At 32.5% G+C, this 20911-nt stretch overlaps 1 protein-coding gene across 1 annotated transcript; it reads left to right on the forward strand.

Moving 5' to 3' along the window:
- The first annotated feature begins 944 nt into the window (after positions 1-944).
- LOC129913812 (protein shuttle craft) lies at positions 945-14038 on the forward strand. The gene is made up of 7 exons (XM_055992687.1): positions 945-1092; positions 1335-2149; positions 8943-9799; positions 12164-13174; positions 13232-13410; positions 13473-13824; positions 13888-14038. Exons 2-7 carry the CDS (start codon positions 1555-1557, stop codon positions 13987-13989), a joined length of 3096 nt encoding a protein of 1031 aa, XP_055848662.1. The 5' UTR covers positions 945-1092; positions 1335-1554; the 3' UTR covers positions 13990-14038.
- The last annotated feature ends 6873 nt before the right edge of the window (positions 14039-20911 follow it).

A 20911-nucleotide genomic window follows, 5' to 3' on the forward strand; every position in this document is an offset into this window, starting at 1 on the left:
ACCTGTCGTTCTTGTTATGAAAGCCAAAAAATAGCTTGCATTAACCCTTATGAAAGCTAAATTGTTACTTGGGTGACTTATTAACTCCTTTGTTTTTGCATTAATTTTCAATTTTAAAATAAAAAAAATTGTCCTAAGGCTTTAAGTCAAGAGGAAGAGAGAAAACGAAAATTCATTTTTCTACAGTATTATATTAGCTCAAAAAGAATTCTCACATTTGGTAAATAATCACATTGATATTTCCAACTTTCTTTTACAAATTAAACCTTGTTATCAATGTAAACAAAGATTTTTCTTGACTTAACTCCTTTGTATCAAGTTTATTTTTGATGTCTAAATGGCTTTAAAGTCAACACTTTTTTTTAAGAACGTTCATTTTCTGGTCAACAGCATATGGATATTAAAAAAGATCTTATAGATGATGTTTCTGCATCATTACTTTTTCTAAATAATAATATTCAGATTTACAAACAAAAATTGAAACTTCAATTTCATTTTTCTCAAAACTACCTTTTCTGACTTTAACCCCTTTGTACCCGGCGCCAAAGAAATATGCATATAAATTCAACAAACTTCTGTAAACTTTTCAGTTGTTTCTTTTTAACTGTAACGAAATGTCAAATTGTGTTCATCACTCAGGTAGCTTGATTTTCAGAAAGTCCCATAAAAAAAAAAAGCAAACTTTATGTCAACAAATTATTTATTTTATAGAGATGAATTGAAGATAAAGCCTATTAGTCTTCACATTTTTTAAAGAACTTTAAACATTCTACCAAAACTCTCGAATAATAATTTTACAAATTTCAAAATAAACGTCTCTCCCCAATCGGTTCACTTCCGCCACAAAACCATACTCCATTCTACTACCAAATCCCACCACCAGGGTTCGCTATAAATCTGACATTTACAACCACTTATTTTTTTTCTAATCTTCCAAACTCCAACCAACTTCAGTTTAGTTCTGGCAGGCAGGCAGACAACAGACACACACAGTTTGGCCATCAAAACTGTACTTCTCATCTTTTTTTGATTTTTCCTCTTTTTCATCCCTTCGAATTTACTTATATTTAAGTAGAAAATTTATAAAATAAGGTAATAAATTTTATTAAATAAATTATTTACTAACTTTTGTGCTAAAAATCTACTCAAAAAACCATCAATTTCATAGTGAAAATCAAATAATAAACTCGGTTTGATCTCTCTTCCTAACCTCTTTTAACACGCGTCAAAAAAAAAAAAGTTGTGCAAAAAAAAAAATGACATTTCACAATTTTGCGTTTCAGAATACTGAGAATTTTTATGAAATGAAATTAACATATTTTTTTTGTTTGCAGACTTCATCATCCAGGTGGAACTTGGGGATATCAACCAACTACCTTATCCTGAGCACAACCAAACAGGCCGTGAAGGCCTTTAAGGCCGTTTATTCTTAGTTTTTTTTTTTTTTTTTATTATTTTTAATTGGAAAAAGAACGCCTCGCTTTATTGGCGTTTCTTTTTTGGGTTATTTTTTTTTTTTTTCTTCTATCGAACCTCTCTCACTTCCGTGTGTGGATGGAACAAGAACAACAACTTTTGCCAAAACAACCGAATATCAAAAAGAAAAGTCTTAAAAAAATGTCTGATGCATTCCATCATCGTTACCACGACGCAGGAGGCCCTGGAAGCGGCAATAACAATTACATTGATTTCAATCAATTCATGATGCAGCATAATATAATTCAGGGTGGGGGAGGAGGAGGAGGAGGCGGAGGAAGTAACTCCAATTCTTCCACTTTCAATGGCGATGTTGACCGAACATCATCGTCAAATCCCTTCCATTACAATGGAGGAGGTTACGGTGGCTATCAACAGCAGCAGCAAGTTGATGATAGCTTTTATATGAATGGTGGAGCAACAGCTGGTTCGGGTAGATTGCCCGCATACAATAACTACTCCCAGCAACGTCAATCGAATTATTCCAATTCAAATCTTCATGCCAATGCAGCTGAATTTGTTCCACGGTTTTCGAATCTTTCAATTGGCGAATCAGGAAATGCCTACAATTCGAACCATGAAACAGCTGACCTTCAGAATGCCAATGGTCCATCAACCAGCAGCCAGATGCACCATGGAGACTCACCAAAGTCACCGCCGCAACGTTACACAGGTATTTTGAACTGAATTTACTTTATTTAGCTTAAGAAGCCATTTAGTTTATATTGTTTACATTTTTTTTTCCTTAACTTAAATTTATATCACAGTTATGTTTCGTATTGATCTCTTATGATAATATAGGTCGTTTCAAATCAAAAGTCCTGACTCAGAGTTTATTTTCTCCCTTCCAATAAAATTGAGAACAAATAAACAAAAAACTCAATTTTATTGGCTCATTGCGACAAATCAACTCAAAAATAACAACAAATCATGCTTGTTTGAATGAAAGAAATGCTAGAGAAAAAAAAAAGTAAACGAAAAATATGAATTTGTTTATTAATGATTTCTATGGTGACGACTCCAAAATAATTGAATTAAATAATTGTATGTTTTTTTGTATTGCCCGCGGATATGGAGTGATGCAAGCCCGGGAGACTTGCCTCCGCTTTCTGAGACTCACAGACGGATCAATTAATTAAAATAGGGATATCAAGAACTGTTCTTCATTATTTTATCGTAATTTAAGAAAAAGTTCAGCTGCCTCATAAATGCTTCCTTCCAGTAAGCGAATGAGTTTTTTTTTTTATTTTTGCTCAATTTTCCATGGGACTTTTGATTTGAAATGACCTATAGTAAATTAAATAAGTATTATATAGGATGAGTGCACCATACCCGAACAGTATCTACAAAGGTTTTATTAAAAAAAAATAAAAACCGAAGGAATGTCGTTTTCACCAGAAGCCGAACACTAGGTGCATTATTCCGAACAATAAGGTGCTTAAATCCGAACACCATAAATTTTTACAATTTTCTTCTATTATTTCCAACGCTCGTTTACAATGACACTCCTTTTGTTAGTTCTCTTGAGAAAGCCAACCTTCTCGTCAGGCAGTTCGCTGCCAATTCAACGTTAACAGAAAGTGTCATGACTCCCCCTTCACTTGAGCGAGTAAATAGTTTTATGGGACCTATCTTTTTTCGTACTCGTGCAGTGGCAAGAGTTCTTAAAGACCTTGACATACACAAATCCGCTGGCCCGGATAGTATCCCTCCCATAGTTCTGAAGAGGTGTTCTTTTACGCTGGCAAAACCACTGCGTAAGCTTTTCCATCTGTCCTACTCTACAGGTCTCTTTCCGAGTGGATGGAGAACAGCATTTGTCCAGCCTGTCCTTAAAAAAGGCGAATCTTCTTCACCCTCTAACTATCGTCCGATTGCACTTACGTCCCTCTCTCCAAGGTCATGGAAACGCTGATTAATTTCCAGCTTAAGAAATATCTTGAAGAACGGAAGCTTCTTAATGACCGGCAGTATGGCTTTCGTAGCAATAGATCCACTGGTAATTTGATGGTTTATCTCACCGATCAGTGGAACAAATCTTTACATCGTTTTGGAGAAAGTAAGATTGTTGCGCTTGATATTTCAAAGGCATTTGATAGAGTTTGGCATCAAGCTCTCTTATCGAAAATGCTTGCATTCGGTATTGATGAATCTCTTCTTCGTTGGATTAGAAATTACCTTTCGAACCGTTCAATTCAAGTCGTTTTGGATGGATTCAAGTCTGAAACCCATAATATAAACGCTGGTGTGCCCCAGGGCTCCGTTTTGTCTCCGACTCTCTTTCTCATTTTCATTAATGATTTGCTCTCTGAAACTTCTAATCCATTAAATTGTTTCGCAGATGATAGAACCCTCAGCTTTTCATATTCGTTTGGAGACTCACACCCATGTCCTTCGGATGTGGAACTCCAACGGCATAATATGATAAGCTCATTAAATTCTGATCTCGAATGCATTGTCCAATGGGGAATAAGAAACCGCGTAGAATTTAATGCTTCTAAAACACAATGCTGCTTACTATCATTAAAACGAAACCTTCCCCCTTTGCCACTATCCATGAGTGGTACTTGCATCGAGGAAACTGATCAGCTTTCGATTCTAGGTATGTCCATTACAAACCACCTTTTGTGGAATGAGCACATATTCGATGTAGCCAAAAACTCTGCGAAATGCTTAGGTTTCCTCCGAAGATGTAAGAAATATTTCACCCCTTCTGATCTGGCTATAATCTATAAAGCACTAGCTGACCCGGCGGACTTCGTTCCGCATTTTTCTAGTATTTATTTCCAATGTTTTGCTTTGTAATGTGTTAACCTTTTCCAATACAAAAAAAAAATCGGCCCACATATTGATATATGGAGCACAAACATACAATTTTATAAAGTATAAAAAAAAGAAAACCATTTGTTTCACAGCTATTATAATTTTAATTGGGTTGTGCACCAAGTTTCATTAATATTATTATTAAGATATAACAACATAAATCTTCAGCGGAAAGGAAAATGGTGCTATGTCCTTAACAGATCCTATGGAGTTATAATAATTTTGCTTTCCAGGGGATATGTACATATCTCACCCTCAGTGCAAAAGAGCGATAAGTCAAAAAATGACATTTTTGAGATAATGATGAGGAAATGTTGCTTTTTATATATCTTTCTTTTGAAGGGCTTGTTGTTAACGTAAACGAAAAATTCGAAAGATTATGACTGTTTTTATCCAATTCCTACTATGTATATTAAAAGTCAAACTCTTTCCTAATTTAAACAATTTTAAAAAATAAATTTATTAAAACTACAAAATAAACACAATGGTTCTTGTAATAGAGCTTTGACATTATGGAAATTGCTGTCCCATTGAAAGTTATAGGGGAAAGTTTAGAGTCAGTATGTATTTTGCAGAAGCGTTTTCTCGAAATGAACTTTTTTGAGTTCTCGCTCTTTTGCACTGAGATGAGGGTGCGATATGTTGTATGCATGCCACTGTTCTTTTCTGGCATTGGCAAAGGTTTTTTTGCGTCCAATAGTAAAAAAATGTTTTTAAAAACAAAATCTTATGTGTCTCGAACTTCTCTCAATCACTTGCAATCGCTACTAAAATTTGATATTTTGTGGCTATTTAGGAAATCCAAAAAGTAGCGATCGCTTTTGGTAAATTGTAAAGAAAACGACTTAAAATGAAAAGATTACGTCTAAATTCTATGCATACGTCTTAAAAGGTTAAATCATTTTAAATTAATGCAATTAAACAAATTTTAAGTTTCAGTTTATCATACCAATTTTCAACTGTAAACAATTTTAATTCAGGAAATAACATTTTAAAGAGTTAAATCATGTTTGTTTTTATTAGCCTTGAATATGAGCTCTTTGAACCCCAAATATTGAATTTGCTCATAACTTGACAGCAGCGCCACGTACCAGGTCCAACTATAAAACAAAACCTGTCTCGAATGAACCTTGTCAAACGCAAAACATTTCACAAAAATCTGTCCAGTCGTTCGTTCAAAATAGCCAATTTTCCTAGAACTTGACAACAGCGCCACTTACGACTGTCCAGTCGTTCGTTCAAAATATACAATTTTCCTAAAACTTGACAACAGTGCCAACTCCCAGTAGTGAAACAAAACTTGTCTTGAATGAACCTTGTCATAACACAAAATTTCACAAAAATCTGTTTTTTTACTCGTACAAATTGACAGCTATGTAAAGATGCGAGAAAGGTATTATTTTTTTTGATACAAACCATCTACATATTAATACCTTTCAAACAAAAAAAAATTACCAAAATCGGACCAGCCAAACGCGAGTTTATCGGCCACACACACTAAACGAACTCATTTTTATATATAAGATATATTCGTCCAAAGCTCGAGTATAATTCCCATATCTGGGCAGGTGCTCCTAAGATCCACTTGAGTTATTTGGATAGAATTCAAAATAGAGCTTTTAAAATGATAGGTGATAGGTCCATTACTGATACAATCCCACCTCTTGAGCACCGCCGGAATGTATCATGCCTGTCCTTATTTTATAGGTACTTTTTTAAAAAATGTTCTAATGAAATAGCTAGCTGCATTCCTCCCCTTAAACAATTCAACCGTAATACTCGTACTTCAAGGAATGCCCATCAGTTTACACTTGAGCCCAACTTCGGACGTACCGTCAAATACAGAGATTCTTTCTTTAGTCTTACTACTAGAATGTGGAATGCATTACCCGCCTCAGTTTTTCCCTCCCATTTTAATGTTCAGAACTTTAAAACCAATGTGCATCGGTATCTCCTTTTACATCGCTTCCTCCTTTCCTAAAGCTCGTACTGTGTATATATACATACTAAGGGTACCCAAAACCCCTTTAGTGCGCGCTCATTATAAAAAAAAAAATAAAAAAAATTTAGATAAAAACTCTTTTATAACTAATTTAAATAACAAAAATATGGTACTATGGTTCAAGGTAAACAAAAATGTTCCATAAGTATGTATGTATTTATAAACCAAATAGAAAACGGGCATTATACATATCATATGGTTCTGGCTCTTCGATGAGCTCAATTTTTTCGCTGCTTTCAATAAAACTTTAAGAATGGTTGTAAATTGAACTTTTAAGTAGTAGTTATGGCTATAAATATGTATCGTTAAATGTCCATTCTATGGATACATTTTGTATGGTCGACCGCGTTAGGGTCGAAGGGATAAATTCCATATCTGCTCAATACATTTTGTATAAAACCAAAACGGTGAACGTGCACAACAGTCCGCAGAAGTTTGTTTTTGTCACCTAGGTATTTTCCAATATTCGTTGTTTTTTAAACTGGTCCATTCCCACATTGAAGCTCGGTAGTGATTCCTGGGCCTTTAAAAGCTCCAACATCTCTGCCGACTGCATGATGTGGATTGTATTCGGAGGAGAAATAAAGTGCACTTTTTTTTTATGAAATATGAATAATTATTTATTTTGTTTAAATATTTATAAATTTGTGTAAATATTAAAAAAAAATTATATATAAAGGAAATTTATAGCAGTTGCATCTGATCCTTCCGACAAACTGAAAGCGGTTTGAATAAGAAAATATAAATTTATGAGCGAGATATCGCAAGGAGAGATCGAATATAAGCTGCGTTCTTTTGGAAACATTTATCTACTGCTTAGTAGGTACTTAAAACTACTTTGAATTATATTAAAACGTGATAACTATGCCCATATAAAAGAAATGCACGATTCATTAAACTGGTTCAATATAAAAAGAAGACTTTATATTTTGACAATGACATTCATCTACAAAAGCCCTGTTCCATTGGAGGTGGTAGTTTACTACTAGTAGATGTTTTGGTTAATCTAGTACATACTATCATTTACTCATGCTCTTCTTCCCACCTCCCAAAGGAACAGGGCTAAAATTAAAAATAACATGTGTCCTGAATACTTAAGTATATATACAAATATAAATGTGATATACCCTCTACGTAATAGAGATGATATTGTAGTGCGAAGAATGAGAACAACAAGATGTCAGCAATCAACATTTTATTCCGGTTTTCAATTGTACAACCAGCTTCCACAACATATAAAAAAATGCAACCAACATTAACATGTTTAAAAGAATGATTTTCAACATGCACATGCTAAAGACTTTATTCTTTGAACAAAATAACTTAAACATACTGATTTCTATACTTCTTAAATTGTAATTTAAATTCTTATTTTTATCACTTGTATAACTAATAAATACTTATATAATTTATTTATTGAGAATAATGTAAAATATAATTATAAATATTGTACCATTAATTTACTTAAATGGCTCCCGTATGCCAAATCAACTAAACTACTTTTGCAATATTGAAAAAGTAGTTCAAAGCAGCTTTAAGAAGTAAGCTGTAGATAAATATTCCCAAAGGAACGCAGCTATAGTAAATTCTAGTGTACCCGGGTTTTTACTTCTAACGGGACAAAATAGTTTGTTTTTACATAAATGTATTTAAGTGAAAAGTGTTCGGCTACTGGAGCTGTTCGGAAATAGGTGCATCCGCCCTATTATTTAATAATAATTTATATTTAATTTACTGTATAATTTGAACATATTCTATTATTTTGTGTTTGAATTGGTTAATATATTTAATTTTTTTTTTTTAATCTTGCGGAAGATTATTAAAACTATTGAAACCCATATAAAATATTGTTCTCTGATCTTTGGTTGTTCTTGATCTTTCAATTCTAAGGTCACCACTGTTTCTTAAATTGTGTTCTACAACTTCATTAGTTATTGAACGTTTTTACATAAATAATCGGGATACATATTAGCGCAAAATTTTAAACAATTTAGTAAATTGCTAAAGCCATTAAGTAAGGCGCGGGTTATAGTGATCAGGAAAACTTACGTCAGTTGACACACACAAAATCTACCTTGTCTCTTCTTTTTCTAATTGAAATACACACGAAAATTTTTTTCCGTATGCAGTAGAACAGGAAAAATTTGAAACACTTCATGAGAACGATTTGTTTCATTTTGATTCAAATTACAATCAGCTGAAAAATTAATTTGCATCAGAAAAACAAATACAATAAAACAAAAAATAATTGTTCCATTGTAAATTTTCTTTTTGAAAAAGATTCTTAGAGTCATTTATAATTGGTATTGCATTTGTGTCAAATCGAATTGAAACATCACAAATTATCTATTTGAAAATTTTTTCTGATTTATTTTCCTGATCGCTATAACCGGCCCCTGAGTTACTAAGTTAAAAATCCGTATGCTTTTTGGCTTAGTAACTTACTTACCTCTTGCGCGAGATTTCACCGATTTATATTAATAAAACAAGGAGGTCCATTTATAGCGATAGCAAACATGCAAGTCTGCCGGCCTGTATCGGCGCCGATTCTGAGAAAAAGTGCAATAACACTGCATAGACTAAGAATCTTTAAACATTTAAGCAAATATGAAATTAGATTAACTTTTCTTGTTTATCCCAGGTGCCACCAGCAAGAATCGTGATTCCACATCTCGAGGTGGCAATGGAGGATCTGGTGCATCATCACGGCGGCAGAATGGCCGAGATTATCAAAGAAATCAGCGCTATGACAATCATCGAAGCAACAAGCGTCGTGACGACTGGAATAGGAATCGAGATCGCGTGAATGCGTTCAGAGATGAGAAATTCACTCTGGAGAACGGAAAGGATAGTCCGCAAGCCTCGCCAGAGAAGAAACCTTCGCCCAAGAAGCAGCCTCCTCCTCATGCTGAAAACGAAAAACTCTCCCAGCGAGAGAAACTTATCCGAGAAATCGAAGGTAGACGTTTGGAGTGCCTCGTCTGTGTCGAGCTTATCAAAAGTCACAACTCGGTTTGGTCATGTCACAATTGCTATCACATTCTCCATTTGAATTGTATCATCAAATGGGCTTCTAGTTCGAAATCCGAAGATGGCTGGCGTTGTCCAGCATGTCAAAATGTTGAGAAGGACGTTCCACGAGATTATTATTGTTTTTGTGGCAAAGTCAAGAGTCCACAGTTGAATCGTAATGATATAGCTCATTCTTGTGGCGAAGTGTGCGGACGGATTGACGGTTGTTCGCATGCTTGTACTTTGCTATGTCATCCTGGACCGTGTCCTCCATGTCAAGCGAATGTCACACGAGAATGTGGTTGTGGCAAGACTTCCAAGACAATGCAGTGTTATTTGAAGGAGTCGATTGAGTGTGCAGAGATTTGCCAGAAATTGCTGAATTGTGAGTTGCATACGTGTTTGGAGAAGTGTCACGAGGGAAAGTGTAAGCCATGCGAACATAAAGTTGAGCAGAAGTGCCACTGTGGTAAACACGACAGACAGGTGAGTTAAATGCATTTTTTTTTCTTTATGTATTGCTCAAAAGATTACGAAATCTTTTTACATTCAACAAAGTATGAATCAAAACTAATTTGATTAGTCATCGTAATTGCATTTGTTTCTGTTTTTTAATTTCAATTGAAAGCAAATAAAATAATTACAGACCGAAACAACTGATAAGAAAAATTAAGATATGACACATTGTATCCGCGTAGCAAAACATCGCAGTAATTTAGCTCACACTATAGGCAGGTATTGTACATAATTTATTAAATAATATTTGATCCTAAATGGTCGGGATTTGGTTGGAGTACAAACGAATGCCTCTAAGGGCCATTTTTTTCACTATTGCCTTGAAGAAAACTCTAGAGTTGGCGAACTTGAGAGTTGACACCAACTCGAGAGTTGAAACAGAAGTTGCAGATTTGTTTTTTTCATTATTTGTTTCTCAACTCTCGAGTTTAAAAAACTAAAGTATGCCAACTTCCAGTTTAAAAAATATCCCTAGGATATTTGTTACAGTTAATACAAATATGTCAACTTCAAGTTTGAAATGCTGTCGTATATGTATATTGTCATTTCAATAAATTTTTTGTTTATTTATGCTTTTTTGTGGTAAAAATGTTTTATTCGTTTAAATAATATCTAATTTGAATAAATATTTTTCATAAATTATTTTATTTTATTTTTTTTTTTTTTGAAAATATTATATCAATTTGCCTGCAGTTGTGTGTGTGTGTTTTTGGTAAAAAAAATATTAAGTATGTTATAAGAACTATCAGCGGGAAATGTGTAAGATTGGTATATTATAAGTGTTTGCAGTTTGAACTTATTCAGGAGTTTTATTTAAAATGCAACAATTAGTTACATAAATGTAAGCGGAAATGCACTTATATGTTTCTATTTTGATAATAATAATTGTCAAATCTTCCTATTTTATTGACTACTCTTCAGTCCAATCTTCCATATCCAATTTTTCTTTTTTACAAAATATATCTCAAATAACAATTTCTCAAACAAAAACCATGACATTTTTATCGAAAATCTCAAGTTTTCTGCCCAACTTCTTCTTTTCGGGGAGTTGAGGAAATCTTAAGTTGACCAACTCTCGAGCTGAAAATCGAAGGTTAAAAACGTCAACTTTTATTGAATAAAAGCAAATTCGGAAGTTGAATGTAAAAATTCTCAAGTTGTGTTCAACTTTGAGTGAAAAAAATGGCCCTAATCAATTTCCTATGACATAAAAATCGAAAGTTACAGAACAAGGACACTTATATCAAAAAATTTGGTTGAAATTGAACTACTCGTTTGGAAGAAAGTTAAAATTTATTTTAAAAAAATTAAGATTTTTGGGGAATCAAATTTTTGGAAAGTTTGTTGAGTTATGTATGAGCATTCGATTTATTTTCAGTTTATAATGGCAAACGGCAGCAGTCAGTTATGGTGTGGAACTTTAGGTAAAAGCCAGTCAGTAAAAACAAGATCCAGATAACGTAAAAATTCTTTGGGCAAACCATTGACTTATTTAAGTCTTTCAACAAAGTTCCTCTTAAAATCATTTCCATATTTTCCATATCCATCACAATAGTATGATTAAAAGGTAAAAACCAAAAAGCATTCATGTTCGAATATTGGATTTCAAGCAATTGTAGGTTATCACTCATGATAGCTAAGCAGTCCAGAGTGAATAACCATAGATTTAAACTTAAAGTCTTCAGCTAGCCCGAAGCTTCTTTCACTCATACAATGATTTATTGAGTTAATTCTCAACTTGTGAGTACGTACACCCATACCAGCAGTAATAAAATTCACCATCTTCACTCATATTATTATGTTGATTTCTAATCGACAGAAAACGTGAAAAGATATGAACTAATACCTATTAACATTGTCTGTCGATTAGAAATATTTTCAGAACGTGTATGAGAATAACCAATAATGGGGACGGTTGCTTTACAGTAGTTAATCATTAGTATCTGCTCAATACTTAAGAATCCATTCCAGTCATCCAATATCCCTCATAAGATTCATTCATTTGTTCTTCTGAGCAGGGCTATAGATCTTAGTTTGATAAATTGCTAGTATTTAGTCGATATTTCACGAAGATAGGAATAATATTTTATGCGAATTTTCATTTGCCACAAAAAATCAATTATTTTTGATCTTCTGTTTGCAAAAAGAGATCATTTTTTATTGATCTGAGATCAAATTTTCCAGACCTCGATTTTTAAAGAGATTTACACACGCACAGCGGGGATCAATGGATTTGATACAAAAATCTCTGTTTCAAATGGAAATCGGCAATAATTTAATATTCCGAAAGAATTCTTTTTCTTTTTTTTACAAATTTTATTTTCTGTTTAACAGGTTGCTTGTACACGAGACTCACATGAAAAGAAGACATACTCTTGTGGCAAGCCATGTGGAAAAGATCTTAGTTGCGGCAATCACAAGTGCAAGGATTGCTGCCATGTTGGCGAGTGTCGTCCTTGCAAATCAAGCCCCGAACAGGCCACTTCATGTCCTTGCGGTAAAATGCCAATTGTCTTGGAACAAAGAAAATCCTGTCTAGATCCAATTCCCGTATGCGATGGCATTTGCAATAAGACACTTCGTTGCGGCAAGGCTGTCCATCCGCATCACTGCACAAGCAAATGCCATTTGGGCAATTGTCCACCATGCAACAAGCAAACAGCAGTCAAATGTCGTTGCGGTCACATGGACCAAATGATTAAATGTCGCCAACTATCGACCAGAGCCGATGATGCTCGTTGTAAAAAGAGATGCGTAAAAAAACGATCTTGCGGCAAGCACAAATGCAACCAAGAGTGCTGCATCGATATCGATCACATTTGTCCAATGCCCTGTAACTATACTCTCTCATGTGGCAAACACAAGTGCGACCAGCCATGCCATCGGGGAAATTGTCCTCCATGCTATCGCAGCTCATTCGAGGAGTTGTATTGCGAATGCGGAGCAGAGGTCATCTATCCACCAGTTCCATGCGGCACTAAGAAACCGGTGTGTAAGCGCCATTGCTCGCGACAACATCCTTGCGACCATCCAGTTCAACATAACTGCCATTCGGCGGCCACTTGCCCGCCGTGTATGATCTTCACCACGAAATGGTGCTACGGACAGCATGAACAGCGAAAAACCATTCCATGCATTCAGGAGAGCTTCAGTTGCGGACTGGCGTGCAACAAGCCGCTACCCTGTGGACGGCACAAATGCATCAAGCCTTGTCACGAGGGACCTTGCCAAACCACCGGTGAGATATGTAAGCAAAGTTGCACTACTCTTCGTGCTGGATGTGGACATAAATGTATGGCACCATGTCACGAAGGTGATTGCCCAGAGTCGGCTTGCAAAGAGATGGTAAGACGGTTGAAAAAGCTTGTTTATTAGATTATCTAAATTATTTTCTGTTTTTAGGTGGAAATTACTTGTGAATGTGGCAACCGCAAGCAATCGAGGACTTGCCATGATTTCTCAAGGGAGTACAGACGTATCGCTACGGCTCAGTTGGCTTCATCGATGGCTGAGGTTCAACGAGGTAACACCATCGAGCTGAGTGATATTCTAGGACCTGTCAAGATCAGCAGTAACAAGGCGTAAGCTCAATAAAATGATTGTGGTTTAAATAAATCAATAAAATGAAAACAATTTATTTTAGACTTGAATGCAGCGATGAGTGCAGGACATTGGAACGTAATCGTCGTCTAGCTATTGGCCTGCAAATTCGTAATCCCGATCTGCCACAGAAGCTACTAACCAAATATTCGGATTTCGTTCGCGGCTATGCCAAAAAAGACCCAGCTCTCGTCAAGAGCATTCATGATTCACTAACAACTTTGGTCAAGTTGGCCAAAGAGAGTAAGCAAAAGTCGCGAAGCCATTCATTCCCAACTATGAAACGAGAAAAACGCCAGTTAGTTCATGAAATGTGCGAGATGTTTGGTGTAGAGTCGGTGGCTTATGATGCAGAACCGAATAGAAATGTTGTTGCTACGGCTTATAAGGACAAAGTAAGAGTTTTTTTTTTCATCTAATTGAATGTTGAACTCAAAAATTTTCTTGTATTTATTCAGTCATGGCTGCCAGCTCAGAGTATTATGGAAGTTATTCAACGCGAGAGTGGACAGAGACGTGTTCCCGTACCAAGTAACAATGCCTGGGGCATTAAGCGATAAAGAGACGTGTTTTTATTTTTCAATAGAAAATAACATCTTCTAGCTGAGACTTTTCGTTTTTTTTTTAATTCAATGGATTTCTTTTCTTTTTTTTCATTTTTCTTTCCCCATATTTATTTCCTCACCTCTTATAGGTCTTACGATTTTCAAAAGTAAAGTTCAAAATTTTTCTTAAGACCATCGATTTGTAATTTGCTTAAAACATTTTCTTTTTTTTTTATATATTTAGTCCAAGTTTTTTTTCATTTGTTTTTATTTTTAAAAATTTATTAAACAAATTTTTTTTTGCAAGACAATATAAAATACTGATAAACAAAAATCGGAAAAATAAAAATAATAAAGTTATTTATAAACACACGGGACAGAAAGAGGTCCATACTCAACAAAATGTTGCCTTTTTTATCTACTGAGTTGCAGTAATTTAATACATATTTGAAAATTTGATTCTCGAGTTCCACAACTATTGGTCTTGAAAATATCTGAAATTATAAGGGACGTATACCATACTCATTTAATGTTGCTTCGGATGGGTAAAGGATTTTCTTTCTATTACAAGGCAAAATTTTTATTTGAATCAGGATAATACAAAAAAAAAATAAATAAATTAAAAAACAAAAATGAATTAATTTGTATGAATTAAATTATTATAGTAGTGTTTCTAAAAACTAATGTTGAAAACTAATGTTGTTTTCGGAATCAGCATTCTCCATTTACACGGCTGTTCTAATATTCGTTCGAATTTGAAAACGGAAAGGAAAATTGAATTCGTGCTGATTGAAAACGGTTGTTCTTATTTCCATTCGTTTTTTTTTTTTTGAGAATTTTTTTTTTTCTGGTATCAAAATTCATCCGGGTAAATAACGAAAAATTTGTCGGATTGGAAATCCGTTCGTTTTTCGACACCTATGAACCCGCAAAATGTGTTCGAATACGGAATTCGGAACAGCTAAAATTCGAAAACGGGAGAAAAAAGAACTCGAATGAAAATCAGAACAGCCGTGTTAGTAAAACATTTATTAACAAATCTTCGCACAACTCGGCTGAAATTGTTAAATATATTTTAGCTGGACTAAATTTTTGAGAGCCCTGTTCCTTTGGGAGGTGGCAAAGTACTACAAGTAATATACCAGCGATTTTCAATGGAACGCACTTTTAAAGAAATCATTGCAATTCTTATCTACTCGAAAAGAGCTTTTAGTAGTTCTAGTAGCAAATGTACAAGATCATCTACTCATGACTATATTACCACCTTCAAAGAAACGGGCGGCTAATAAGGAAAGGAAAATATAAATTTAAACCTAGTTTAATGGAATGGAATAATCCTGTGAACAAACCGGCCCTAAGCCTATTACGCAGCTGAAGCAAAACGAAAATTTTTTAAGTCTCAAAAGTCAACAGCGAATACCTACGTTAACGAAAAAAATACCATCAGGTATTACGTCAAAGTCAAAATAATAAAAAATTCAAGAAAAAACATCTGAAAATAGGTGTGTTTTTTTGTTTATCTATATAGATTTTGTGCCACTGTACATACACTTTGGCAGCTGTTTGTCAAAAATGCTAGTCCAGTGCATTTATAATTTGACCCAGCAGTTTGTACCACCCCCAATTTTTTTTTTTTTCTCATTCGATAGAACATTGGCTGAATATCATTACCCTGATTTTTCGCACTCGCGAAATTCACCTTTCGGCCGCCACACAGTGTGTCGTCCCCTTATGATATATCAATTTTTTTTTTTTGTTAAAAATTAATATTTTTGCTATTAAAATATAATTTAGAAGTGTCAACTCATATGAAAACATATGTATCTTAGAAAATAACCCAGGTTATGTATTCAAAATAAGCTCCGAAACATGAGTACCTCGGAAATCGAAAATATTTTGAGGAATTTATGGGAATCTTTGAGAGTGTATATTTCACGTTTGGTAATTGTTTGAAAAATTTTGTTAATGTTATTTTGTTTATTTGAGTGTTGTTGTAAAACGAATAACAAAAAAAATTAAATTTATAAAATTATATATGAGTTATTAAAATTTCTTTGATAAATGGCAAAAAAAAAAAAAATTAATTTTTAAACTTAATTAAAAAAAAAACATATAAAATCATATCGATAATTTTTTTATATTATTTTGCCTTAGGCCTATACTTAATATTGGCAAAGTTTGGTCTGCTTCTGTTTGCGATTACCAGAGATATTCACATTTATGTGCTACAAGTCAAGTACTCAAAATAATTCATTTTTTGAGAAACATCTTCAAGGGGATCACAAAAATGAAAAAATCGATGTTTTTAATAATTTTTAGCCATACACAAGTAACAAAAAGCTGTTTATGTAATTAAAAATATTTTAATTACTTTAATTAATTTAATTATTTAAATATTGTTTTCAACAAGAAAAAAATTATATTTTTCTGCATACTAAATTTTTAATGTAATTACTTGACCCGGCCACGCTCTACTGTGTATTATAGCGTATTTACCAACCTCGCCGATATAAGAATTTACCAAAATGCAAATAAAACGTTATTTCAAAATTTGAAAGCGATTGACAAAAAACTATTCGAGATTTGCTATGAAACGCAATTAAACATACGATTGTATAGAGAAGATAAACAAAACAAGTTGACTTCAACTTACGATTTCTCAAAGTAGAAAAAAGATATTGAAAAGATTTAAACGGGCTTTAAAAGAAAACATTTAGTTCTTTTAGAAACTGTCACAAATTTATTTAAAATAAATCACCACGTTCAAGAACATAACTAAAAAAACTGTTAAAAAACGACATTTCAGATTTTCTAACAAGAATATTTAAAAAACGTGATATGATAGAATTTTTCTGACTTCGGATTCGAGTTCAGCACACCAAAAACCTTACGAAAAGTATATTTTTGTTTACATATAAAAAAAAATTAATTTTGCTCACAAGTGGCTTCTTCAATAAAGGTTAATTTCATAAATTATACTAAAAAAAAAGTAATAGGTTGTTTAATTTGTTAATTTGTAATTTTTTTTTCTATTCCTGCCATAAAAACACAAAAAAAGATATTAAAACTCCAAAAACTTAGCTGCAAGTATTTATGATAAACTTTTGTATGGGCTCGACACATTGTGCGCCATCTTGGATTTTAGTTTTTGTTGAATATCTCGATTTCTATTTATCCTACATAAAAGTTGTGCATACAAGAAACGTAGGCAATTAAATTTCGCGTCTTTTATGTTCAGAACACTTTTTCGATATTCTGAATATCAAAAAAGTTACAAGCCAATAAAGTAAAAAAAACAGAAAAAAGTGACAATTTTAAAGTTTTCAGCACTTTTTATCAAAATTATGAAAAAACCTTCCGCGATAAGATTATTCACCTTAAAATTCTCTACAACTCTGCTATACAACTTTTTTTTCTTTCGCTATAAATACAAAAGTTATTAATACTTTTTTTTGTTAAAAATGCTCTTTTTTGTTTGTGTTTTTTATCTTTACTTTTTTCTTAATTTTTTTTACCAAATCTTGAATTTTAAATGATTAGTGAGTATTTTATAGCTTTATTTTATAGGACCTGCAATTTTTCATATTTAAGTCATTTCTTAAAAATTGGTATTTTTTAACAAAAAAGTATTAGGGTCAATGTGGGTAAATGTAAACAATTTCATGTCTTTTTTTTCTTCTGACTTCAGATTTTAATATGTTTTCACGGAACAACTTCACAGGTATCTTCAAATGCAAATATGAAATGATGGCAATTCTTCTTTATAAATATAAACAAATATTTCCCAAATTGTTGAAATTACAGTTAAATTATGGCATGTTTACAAATACCCCACCATGTTTGTGTTTTTTTACAAATTCGGGGTAAATGTGAACACTGATTTAAAATTTAGAATTTCCTCTTTATCATATGGATAACGACTTGAAAAACGTTCAAGGAGGTATTTGACAAAAACTTTTTCAAATTCCAATAAAAGTTTTTGTTTTCTTCCTTTGATTCTTTATATAGGCACCCAATATGCATCCTGAGCACCTCTGAACGTCATATTTTTTTTTATTTTTACGTCAAAGACCGATTTTGCAACATCATCCACTGAAAATGATGGAAATAATAAAACTAAAACTAAAAACATATGTTTATATTTACCCCCAGAATACGTTGTTTACATTTACCCATTATGAAAAATATTCTGGGGTAAATTTAAACACATGCAAATCGACATAAATGTCCTGTATTTTAAAATTTGTTTGTTTCACATAGAATCTACATCAAAATTCAAAACTAAAAAGTATTTGCAAATTATACTGACTTAATTGAATCTGCAAACATATTTAATATTTCTGAAAGACTAACGACTTGTTTGGCACTTTAAAAAATTATCTTTCACGGAAAATACGCTCGTCGAATGAATACTCACTTGACAGCATTGAGTTTGACGTATAAGTTAAAAGATACATGCGTCCGCGATTTGTACTTATGTATACGTCACAGAGACTTAACTGAAGCTTGTTATGAGCCATGTTCTCATTTACCCCTGTTTACATTTACCCACATTGACCCTAATAACTTTATTAATTATAGCGATACAAAAAAAAGTTGTATAGCAGAGTTGTAGAGAATTTTAAGGCGAATAATCTTTTCTCGATACGTTTTTTCATAATTATTATAAAAAGTGCTGAAAACTTTAAAATTGTCACTTTTTTCTGTTTTTTTTACTTTGTTGGCTTGTAACTTTTTTAATATTCAGAATATCGAAAAAGTGTTCTGAACATAAAAGACGCGAAATTTAATTGCCTACGTTTCTTGTGTACGCAACTTTTATGTAGGATAAATAGAAATCGAGATATTCAACAAAAACTAAAATCCAAGATGGCGGCCGAAAGGTGAATTTCGCGAGTGCGAAAAATCAGGGTAATGATATTCAGCCAATGCTCTATCGAATGAGCAAAAAAAATTTGGGGCTGGTACAAACGCTGGGTCGCCCATATATGAACATCATAAATGCACTGGACTATGCTGTTTATTTTTTTTTTTTTATCCGTAGATGTATGGCCATGGCATCCATGATGGATGCAAACATTTTTTTTTCACAAAAACCAAAAACTATTTGTGTGGGCATGGGCATATTGGATGCAAAATTTTTTTTTTTTTCACATAAAATCAAAAAGCATTTTTATAATCATAACTACACTGCGCGTCACTTGAATAGAAACAACAATTTTTCTTTAGAAAATAGCGATTGGCGCTTTGGTGAGGTAACTTATTAGATTTTTGGTTTTGCATTTTCAAAGAGGAACTTTTAACAAACAATGTTGTAAAAACAAAACAACCCAAAACAGAAACCGTATGGCTACTAGCTGCGTTTTTTCGCATTACTTCACAAAAAACAGTGTTTTTTTTTGCGTCACTTGAATAGAAACAAGCTCTTAAATTAGATAAAAATGATGAAAAATCAAATTATAGTAGGTAAAGCTTTCACATTATTTGCACATTATAACCAATTATGGGCTACGAGCTACAATTGGTAGCTTGTAGCTTTGTATGTGCACTAGATCAAAAGATATAACGTGTGTTGGAAAAGAACATCTTTTTACCGTTATCTCCGAATTTTGAATATGAAATTAATTGAAATTTTGTACAATTATAATTTATTTAATTTATCTATCTACAGTACAAATTTCATTCATCTATCTATTAAAACAAAAAAGTTATAACAAGTTGAATGTTCGTGTCGCGTTTTCGTTTCATCTTGTTTCTTTAGATAAGAAATGTACTTTTAGAAACGAAGGTGTTATTTTTTGAACTGAATCTGCGGAAAAATCGACTTAAATTCATATATAAATCTTAGCTCTACTAAATTTTTAAGAGAATTTTGTATGGGAGCTAAAATTAAACCCAATCTGTGTACAAAGCAGCTTACGGCCATATTATTCACTAATTTAAAAAAATACATCTGGGCCCTATTTCACCAACTTACAAATTTGTAATTACAAGTAATTTTCACAATATTTGTGAAAAAATCGTGAAATTCTGTTTCACCAGTTTCTTGTGATCACAAAATTGTACTTGTAATCTACAATTTTAAATTTGTGAAAAAATCCATTTTCTGTTTCACCAAAACTTGTATTTTACAAGTAACAAATTTGTGAGCTTTCAAGTTTCTTGTGGGTTTCTGTTTCACCAAAAAAAAAAAGTTACAAGTTTCTATTTATTTGTGAAAATTTTCTACAAGAGTCAAGACGTATGTCATTTTTGTTACAAGTTTGTAAAAACCGTATTTACCGTGATTAAAGTGTTTAAAATGGCTTTACGCCGAAGGCCATTATTATTATTTTAACAAAAGCAATATATATTATTATTATTCAAGGTTGTAAAAAAACATTTGAAATTAAAAAAAAAATCATTTTGCAAGTAAAAAAATTTCTTAATAAAAAAAAAATTGCATTAAAAAATTTTTTATATATTTTGCAGTTGCAATTACATTTTTTTTAATGCAATTTTTTTTTTGCAATAAATATTTTTTTAAGGCGATTTTTTATTTGAAATAAATGTTTTTTTTTTTTTTGAATTTGTAATGGAAAACAAATGCTTTAAAAATTGGTATAGCATTTGTGTTTCAAATCGAATGAAAATATCACAAAATATCTGTTTAAAAAATTTTCCTGATTGCTTTAACCTGCCTCTTAAGTAAATTAATTAATAAATAATTAAATTATTTTATTAATTTTCCTCACTATTTACAATTTTATTATTTTACCCTTTGTTTTACTTCTATAAGTACATGGATGTCATTATAAAATAATAAATATAAAAATAATCCAGCAATACAAAAATCTTAATATATATTTACAATTTTGTTTGGCATTTAAAAAATGTTCTTATTTGATTTAACTACTAAGATATGACAGTATTAGTTATTTGACAATTTTTCGTTTAA

The sequence above is a fragment of the Episyrphus balteatus genome, chromosome 3, assembly GCF_945859705.1.
Source record: "Episyrphus balteatus chromosome 3, idEpiBalt1.1, whole genome shotgun sequence".
In the NCBI taxonomy this organism is placed as follows: Eukaryota; Metazoa; Arthropoda; class Insecta; order Diptera; family Syrphidae; genus Episyrphus; species Episyrphus balteatus.

Excerpts from the sequence above, each read along its gene's own strand:
- LOC129913812 (XM_055992687.1), top strand. The coding sequence starts at position 1,555 with ATGGAACAAGAACAACAACTTTTGCCAAAACAACCGAATATCAAAAAG. Across the intron at positions 2,150-8,942 it reads ACCGCCGCAACGTTACACAG|GTGCCACCAGCAAGAATCGT; the intron begins GTATTTTGAACT and ends TGTTTATCCCAG. Across the intron at positions 13,825-13,887 it reads CTACGGCTTATAAGGACAAA|TCATGGCTGCCAGCTCAGAG; the intron begins GTAAGAGTTTTT and ends GTATTTATTCAG.